The sequence below is a fragment of the Vombatus ursinus genome, unplaced genomic scaffold (assembly GCF_900497805.2).
Source record: "Vombatus ursinus unplaced genomic scaffold, bare-nosed wombat genome assembly UNPS02014777.1, whole genome shotgun sequence".
Classification (NCBI taxonomy): domain Eukaryota; kingdom Metazoa; phylum Chordata; class Mammalia; order Diprotodontia; family Vombatidae; genus Vombatus; species Vombatus ursinus.
This window is the reverse complement of record NW_020954555.1, coordinates 1,425,448-1,433,997: the sequence shown is the minus strand read 5'-3', so window position 1 is coordinate 1,433,997 and position 8,550 is coordinate 1,425,448. Positions and strand designations below refer to the sequence as shown.

At 51.7% G+C, this 8,550-nt stretch overlaps 1 protein-coding gene across 1 annotated transcript in view; it reads left to right on the top strand.

Moving 5' to 3' along the window:
- The window catches only part of CRYBG2 (crystallin beta-gamma domain containing 2), a 37,309-nt gene that overhangs the window by 19,148 nt on the left and 9,611 nt on the right, over positions 1 to 8,550 (top strand). Inside the window, exons 4-13 of the mRNA XM_027864923.1 lie at positions 1 to 952; positions 2,120 to 2,167; positions 2,574 to 2,689; positions 2,989 to 3,118; positions 5,708 to 5,847; positions 6,110 to 6,236; positions 6,625 to 6,660; positions 7,363 to 7,499; positions 7,817 to 7,943; positions 8,181 to 8,320. The exon at positions 1 to 952 is cut by the window's left edge and continues 1,530 nt beyond it. Coding sequence (XP_027720724.1) covers positions 1 to 952; positions 2,120 to 2,167; positions 2,574 to 2,689; positions 2,989 to 3,118; positions 5,708 to 5,847; positions 6,110 to 6,236; positions 6,625 to 6,660; positions 7,363 to 7,499; positions 7,817 to 7,943; positions 8,181 to 8,320 — 1,953 coding nt within the window. The remainder of the gene's footprint in view (positions 953 to 2,119; positions 2,168 to 2,573; positions 2,690 to 2,988; positions 3,119 to 5,707; positions 5,848 to 6,109; positions 6,237 to 6,624; positions 6,661 to 7,362; positions 7,500 to 7,816; positions 7,944 to 8,180; positions 8,321 to 8,550) is intronic.

Genomic DNA, 8,550 nt, shown 5'->3' with positions numbered 1-8,550 from the left:
CCCTGGAACTCCTCTTGTCCCATCCCCAACAAAGACTGAGAATGTTTCCGGCCCTGGAACCCCTCTTGTCCCACCCCCAGTGAAGACTGAGGCTGTTCCGGGCCCTGGAGCCCCTCTTGTCCCATCCCCAACAAAGACTGAGAATGTCTCGGGCCTTCTTGTCCCATGTTTGACAAAGACTGAAGTCGTGCTGGGGCCCAAAGACCCCACTGCCCCACCTCCCTTGGAAGCTGGGGCTTCCCTCCAGTTTGGGTCCTCACAGGGCCCCGCCAAGGATGAAGCCAATGAGGAGTCTATTGGAGAAGAAGAAGAAGGAGCTCTGACCGCTGACCTGGAGCTTTTCCTGGACACTCTGCGGAACATGGAGGCCCCCGAGATCCTGCGCACCCACAGGCTGCCCCGGGCACCCCGCTCCTCCTATCTGGCCATGTACGCCACGTTGCCTGCCATCGATGAGGACCAGGCCTCGGCCTGGACTCCGGGATCTGGGCCAGAGCCAGAGCCGGAGCCCGAGCCCGAGCCTGAGTCCGATGAGGAGCTTGAGAACCCCTACCTCAGTGATGATGAGAAGCTTCAGCGGCGCCAGGAGAAGGCCGGCCCTGGGCCGGGATTCTTCTGGGACACCCGACCCTCCCGGAAGCCCCCGGAAGCCCGCTCCCCGCTGGACATGATGAAGCTGCACGTGGCGGGCGGTCAGGGGCCCCAGGTGACCGAGCTGGGCCCACGGCAGGGGGCTGCCGGGGCTCTTCCTTCCCGCCTCGAGGGCAGCCTCCTGTTTAGAGGAGGGGAGGTGGCACCTCCTGCCACTCTGGGGGCCAAGTTATCTTCCCTGCGGCCCCATGCGTCACCTGCCCTGGAGAAGGGCCCTGGGCGCATACCCCTGCTGTCCAGCCAAGGAAAGCCACAGGTCCAGGCAGAAGCCAAGGCTGCCATTCAACTTCCTGAGGGCAGGGTAAGAGAATTTAATAATAATAGCAACAACCACCACCTCTAGCTGTTATTATGCAGCACTTCAAGGTTTGTAAAAACCTTGTTATTATAAGTATTATAATATAATATTATAGTATTATATGAAAATATTATCTCATTTGATCCTTACAACAACCTTGGAAATAAATGCTATTATTATGCCAATTTTACAGCTAAGAAAACAAAAGCAGACAGAGGTTAAATGACTTTCCCAGGGTCACACAGCCAGAAAGTGTTTGAAGCTGGATTCGAACTCAGGTCTTCCTGACTCCAGGTTCAGCACTCTATCCATTGCATCATTTAGTTACCTAATTTTTTGTGTGTGGAGGGGAGGTATTGCACTGGGTTTTGGTCTGGCCATGGCACAGGAGGCTGGGAAAGGGGAGTGAAAAGCTCTCAGCACGCCAAGGGGTGTGGGAATGGGATCTCATGTAATAGAATGGGAAAGCATTGGTTTACAAGACTTGAGTTTAAATCCTGGCTCTGGAGAACCTCTTGTCCCAACCTGTGTGACCTTGGGCAAGTCACTGCTCCTCATGGGCCTTCTTCCTCTGATAAATGAGGGGATTAGTCCAAATCTAGTGTTCATAACCTTTTGTGTTGTGTCTTTCTTGGAAAGCTTGTGGACCCTTTCTCAGAATAATGTTTTCAAATGCACAAAATAATAAAGTCCATAGTACTGCAAAGATCAATTAGATTGAAATATAGTTATTAAAATAATAAATTCATAGACTCCAGATTAAAACCACCTAACTTATTGATTCCTGAGATCGCTTTCAACTCAAAGTCCCATGATCCTATTAGAGTGGGTTTGAATCTGGGCCCTACCACTGACTATCAGTGTGACCCTGGGCAAGCTACTTCTCTCTGGATTTCAGTTTCCTCATCTGTAAAATGGGCTTACTAATATTTCTACCACCTTTCACAAAGGGCTTGGTTAACTTTTTAGTTGCATAGAAATGGGAGCTGTTGATATCATAATAATAACGTGGAGCCACTGTTGAGTCCTTGGGGGCTCTGTGGGCTTGGGCTCTCGGTGGGGGCTCTAGGCCTAGGGAGGGAGGAGAAGCGGGGTCAGGGTTTGGAGAGGCCTGCCTGACAGTGATCTTCCTGAACATGCCTTTCTTGTCTCCTTTCCTTACCTGGCTAGAGATGGGAAAAGAAGGAACAAGGAAAATTAAACACCAGACCAGGAAAGGTACTGAGGGTGAAGGGGGTGATGGGAAGGCCCTGTGGGCAGGGACAGGGTGGGGAGGGTCGTCTTTCTGTCCCTCAGCCTGCCTGGTCCACAGTGGACAATTTATAAATGCTTATTGATGGACAGATTAGGGCACGGGGAGTGGGACAGTACAGCAGGAGAGGGGAGGGATCAGGCCTGGCCAGAGGGGTCAGCGGGCCAAACTTGGGGCATAAAGGTTAAAGGTCTGAGCATAATTGAAGGTAGAGGAGAGACAATGGTCAGCGTTCCAGGGAGAAGGGCAGAAGGGCGAGTGGGTTGGAATGGGCAAGAGTGGAGGGATGGCAGGGTGCCTGCCCCAGAGGGAGAGACCATGACCCATTTGGGAGTGATTGGCCCATCTGTTGACGTTCCTTCTCATCCCTAGATCATCCTCTTCTTGGAGCCCGGCTGCCAGGGCGAAGCCCGGGAGGTCTGGGATGATGTCACTGATGCCACAGGCTGGCTTCCTGCTCCGGCTTCCCTCCGGGTGCTACGAGGAGGGTGAGTGTAGGGGCCATAGCTGACAGAGATGTCACAGGGGAGGGTTGAGGGTGGACACTGGGCCTCTGGCTGACTCCCCAGGCAGGACTCTGCAGAGGGGCAGCTGGCGTGGCTGTGTTCACCAAGGGTGGGAGTAGGATATAGGCCCTTGTCTGCCTCCCGAAACAAAAGCGTGGGCCCCACTGGCATCCTTGGACCTGGACAGAGCAGCCCTAGGATGGAGCGGTCTCTGGGTCAGGCTTTGGGGGAAGGCCCTGGTACCCCACGGGCCCCTTCCCAGGTGCCCAATGTGCCCACAGGTGGATGCTATACGAGAAGCCTGGATTCCAGGGCCGGAAACTGGTCCTCCCTGAGGGGGACATGGAGCTCAGTGTGTCAGGCATGGCATGGAGTCCTGTGACCATCGGATCCCTCCGGAGGATAGTCAGGGTGAGTAAAGCTGCTTAATGGGGGTGGGGGGGGGGAGTTGGTCAGCGAGTATTGTTCCTTATCCTTCCCCACCCTATCCACAAAGCCGGGGGATGGGGAGCATTAAGTCTCAATGTGATCCAAAGACAGCAGGAGACATAATTTCTGCTTACAGGGAGCCCTCAGTCTGAATGGGGAGACATATATCCTGTCCTTAGGTAGCTCCTGGTTTGAAGAGGAAGATATGACTCTGCCCCTCACTCTTTTAGAAGTAAAAGTTAGAATGGAATGGAGGTAGATGCTATTATTATCTCCATTTTATAGCTGAAGAAACTGAGGCAGGCAGAGATGAAGTGATCTCCCAGAGTCACACAGCTGTAAGTGTCTGAGGCCAGATTTGGACTCAGCACTTTGACCGAAGGCTCACTCCTTTATCCATTGTGCCAGCTAGTACTACTTTGCCTGGCTGGAGTTGGGGTGGGGTGCATCTAAGTATATGAGCAGGGGTTGAATATCCTTTTCCTGTCTCCTCTCCTTACCTGGCTAGAGTTGGGAAGAGAAGGAACAAAGATTTCAGACTGCACATAAACAGATGTACCCCCAGAAGTAACAGGGAACCACTACGGGTTCCCTGAAGGAGCCAATTCAGGAAGTTGAGCAGAGCTCAGTGAGGGGCTGAGGTAGGGAAGAGGCCAAGGGGTCTGCAGACAGGCTGTCATTGTTCTGGGCTGAGCTGGGCCTGAGAGAAAAACCAGGGGAAGTTTTCAGGGGAAATTTGGGGCAGGAGGAGGAAGCAGGAACAGACAGTAATTGTCTGAAGGGCTTCCACAAAATGACGCCCCTGTGTCCTCCAGACTCCAGGTCTGTGATGAAATCCAAAGGGAAGGGAAGGGAAGGGCAGATCATTTACTCAGCATTTGTGATAAGCTTTAATTTTAGAGGGGTGATGTGGCATCATGGAAAGCGGTCAGGACTTTGGAATCCAAAGTGCTGGGTTGGGATCCTGTCTCTGGAACTAGTTGTATGACCTTGGACAAATCATTTTCCCTATGTGTAAAATGATAATATCTCCCAGGGCTGTTGAGTGCACACCTTAATTTTTATTGTTATTCTGTATCCAACTCAGTAGTAGGCAGGGAGGAAGATACCAAGAGGGATGTAGCCCCTCAAAGGGCTTGCAGTCTAGTTAGTAGGTAGGCAGGCTGGACAAAGGGAAGATACTGTTAAGATAAGAGTATCTAGGAGACTTCATGGGAAAGGCATCACTTGGGCAGGACCTTGAAGGAGGGGATGGTGCTGCAGGTATAAGGACCGTGGTGAGCAAAGGCTTAGTGGAGGAAAATGAGACATGGGTTTGGGGAGAAAGGAAGTAGTCCATTTGTGTGAATGAGGTTGGAAAGATAAAATAGAGCCAAATTGTAGGACACCATCAAGTGACCTTACAAACCTCATTCCATGACTTGTCTACTGTGCAGGTTGCTTTGCCAAGTAGAATGTAAGCTTCTTGAGGGCAGGGACTGTTTTATTTGTGACTTTATATCCCCTTGGCACATAGCAGCACTTAATTTTTTTACATTTAATTTTTATTTTATTTTTTTCTCAATTAAATATAAACAAAAAATTTTAACATTTGTTTTTCAAAATTTTGAGTTCCAAATTCTCCCTCCTCCTTGAGAAGGCAAGCAATTTGATATAGGGTATAATGAGGCACTTAAATGTTGGTGTAATTCTAGGATGGAAAGAGCACTGATTTTAGCTGTGTGACCTTGGGCAGGTCACTCGCCCATTCTGAGCCTCCTTTTCCTCACCTGTAAAATGGAACAGTGCAGTATAGTAGAGTGAATGCTGAATGTAGAATCAGGGCTTTGAATTCCAACTCATCCTGTCACTTCTGCCTCTGTAAATCTCAGTTGCCTGTTCTATAAAATGGGCATAATATCTTCACTCTCTGTCCTGGAGAAAATATGAGGATCAAAAGAGATAATCAATCAGTCAATCAACATTTATTAAGTGCCTACCATGTGTCAGGCACTGTGCTAAGGACTGGGGATACAAAAAGAAGCAAAAGATAGTGCCTGCCCTCAAGGAGCTTACAATCTAATGGATAGAGACAACACTCAAACAAATATGTGTGTGTGTGTGTGTGTGTGTGTGTGTGTGTGTGTGTGTGATAAATAGGAAATAATTAACAGAGAGAAGGCATTGGAGTTAAGAGGGGTTGAGGAAAGCTTCCTGTAGAAGGTGGGATTTTAGTTGGGACTTAAAGGAAGCCAGGGAGGTCAGTAGTCAGAGCAGAGGAGGGAGAGTGTTCCAAGCATGGGGGACAGCCAGAAAGAATGTATAATAATATTAGTTAGGAAGCCCTACTGGAGTGTATGAGGAGGGGTCTGCCCAAAGGCAGTGGGTTGGGTGAGGTGCCAATCAGGGTCCCCTTCACCAGTCTGAGGAGCTCCTGGATCTGAGTCTTTGGCTGGGCCTTTCAAAGGTCACCTTATCCATCCCCTTGCCTCTGGGCAAGATGACCCCAGACCCAGGGGTCAGGGAGGCCTGACAATTCTCCTTAGAGTCTGAGCATCTTGTCTGCCTCTCACATCCCTCCCTCTCCCCTAGGACTATGCCAATCCCGAGATCAGCCTCTTCTCAAAGGAAGGCAACGAGGGTGTCCAGGTGACGTTGACGGAAGCCTTGGAGAATGCCCAGGGACAGGGACAGCCCTTACTTGCATCATCTGTTACTGTCACTGCTGGCTTGTAAGATGGGGATGACTCAGGATTCCATTCTCTTCCCACTCCTAAATTTACCCACCTGCCTGAGCCCCTGCCCTAGAGAGGAACCCGTGGGACATAGCAATGTTCACTTCTCTCACAGCCCAAGTGTCTCCCAATGGGACTCTTGGATTTCCCTCTACCCAGACGTATGAACCCGCATCTTGCTTCAGTCCCTGCACATTCCCTTGCCCCATGTTTCTGTATTTCCTGGGACCACATCAAAGACACTCTTGCTCCTCCCCAGGTGGTTGCTGTATTCCAAACCCTACTACACTGGGGTTCCCTGCATCCTGGAGCCTGGAGTCTATCCTACTGTGGAAGCGTGGGGTTCTTCTGACCCTCAGGTCAACTCCCTGAAGCCTTTGAGACTGGTAAGGGCCAGACCCAAGAGAGCAGTAACCCATCAGCCTCAGCTGTTACACTCAGTTATTGTCCCCTCCTCTCTGGGAGTGCTGGGTCTGAAGAGAGACGCAGCCTGATCATCACATCAAAAGGGATGGAGAGGGGAGAGAGAAAAGAGGAAAGAGGAAATTACTCAAATGACAGTGGAGGAGCTGGGGGTGGGCCTCTTTGACTGTGGGAAAAGTCTCCCAGGCAACATCAACTTTGTGTGATGGAAAGGCCAAAATGAAAAAGGGAAAAGTCAAAAGAAACTCTCAGCGCAGTCTATCCCCAAAGAGGTGGCCCTTTCTGTGTGGTCCGTGGCCTTGTCTCTGTTCTCCTTTCTCCAGCTTCGGCTTTACTTTGTCATCTCTACAGGGTTGTCCCACTGTGGAGAAGCCGGGGGAGCCCAAGGTAAGACCTGAAACTACCTCCCCACACTCCCTCCAGGGACCTATTCCGTGGGAGCTGTGAGGAAGGTGTGACCAGGGCAGCTTTGGAGATAAGAGCTTCCCTGAAGGATGGAAAGGGAGGGGGGTCTAGGGGTAAGGGGACCATGGCACTGGAGGTAAGGGTTTCCCCTGGGCCCACAGATCCTCTGGGAAGCAGCTTCTAATATACCCAGCTTTGCCTTCAGCAAAGACAATAGAAGCTTCCAGTGGGTGAAAGGGGCTTAGTGAGGGAATAGATACTCAATGAAGATAAGGGCACTCAGTGAAAAAGATGGGGACTCATTAAGGGCATAGATTCTCAGTCCTAATAAGGATGGGAGCTTAGTGTTGGGATAGGAGCACACTGAAGATGGGGTCTCATGAAGAGATACCCCAGTGTAGGGGAGAGGGGCAAAGGGACCTAATGAAGGGAATAGGAGCCTCAGTGAGGGGGATAAGAAGGCTGAGCAAAGGGATGGGGAACCCATCCAAGGGCTTAAGGCTCAGTGAGGGGCATGGGGCTTCAGAGATGCAGGATGATCATTCTGTATTGGAGGGTCACAGGAATCCTAGTTCTGGCCCTGAAGAGGAGGCTGGGGGCTTTAGCTGCAGTACCATGGTTGGGGTCAAGGCCTCAATGTCCTGATCCTCCCCATAAGCCTGGCATTCCCTCCCCCTTTCCTAGGCCCTGGTGTATGAAGCCACGGACTTCCAGGGTCACTGCTGCGAAGTGAGCCGAGATATCTATGACATGAAGAGGCCAGAGGATGGGCAGAGCCCCAGCTTGGCCACTGTGGGCTCCCTGCGTATCCTTGGGGGCTGGTAAGGGGCTGGGGACCCCTTCTCTCCTCTCAACACCACAGCATGTTGGCCTCTGACACCCCTGCTAAGCTTTCTTTACCCCCTCCCCACTTTCATTCTGGCCACTTTCTCCCTCTAAGCTCCTGACCCCTGGGTGTAGTCTTGGCCTCCTCCCCCCAGCCCCAAATGGTGCCCCACTGTCCTCTGAGCTCTAGAGTCCCAATGCCACCTAGCTCTAGTGGCACTGGCTTCCCCAGCGGCCCTCCCTCTGACAACTTTAGTGGCAGAGGCTGTAGGGACCTGAAGAGATCTGTCTATCTGTCTGTCTCCTGACATAGCTGGGTAGGCTACGAGAAAGAAGGTTTCCGAGGACACCAGTACCTGCTGGAGGAAGGCGAGTATCCAGACTGGTCCCACTGGGGTGGCTATGACGAATCCCTGACCTCCCTGAGGGTCATCCGCACGGTAAGGGAGCATCTCCAGAGGTGATTTCGTCCATCCCCCTGCCTCCCCTTCACTTAGAGAGGGTGCTCTTGCCTGCAGGTCTGGCCTCTCTCAGGGCATTGGCCAAGGTCTCATTGGTAGCCCTCTTTCCTATAACCAATAGCTTTCTAACTGGGCCAGCCTCTCCTCATGATCTGGAGCTGAAGGGGAGGGGTGAAAGGAAGGGAACGGGAGGGCTGACTATCTGTTTGTACCCAGGACTTTTCGGACCCAGCTGTGATGCTGTTTGAGGCTGCGGACTTTGAGGGACAGAGTGTGGGATTGAGTGAGGCACTGCCCGACGTGCAGCTGGCTGGACACGGCCTCACCACCCAAGCCATCCACGTGCTGAGTGGCGTGTGAGTGGCCAATGGGAAGGGGCAGGGGAGGTCCAAAGGGAATGTGAGTGAGGGTACTGGAGTGGGAGGGACCCTGGTAGCATCAGGACAAAGGTGTCTGAAGGAAAGGGACCCCAAGAGAGGTACATGGGAGAGACAGAGAGACAGGCAGAGAAGAAAGAGACAGACAGACAGAAATCCAGAAAGAAAAGAGACAAGGGGACAGAAAAAGAAGGGGGTCCTAGGTGTGT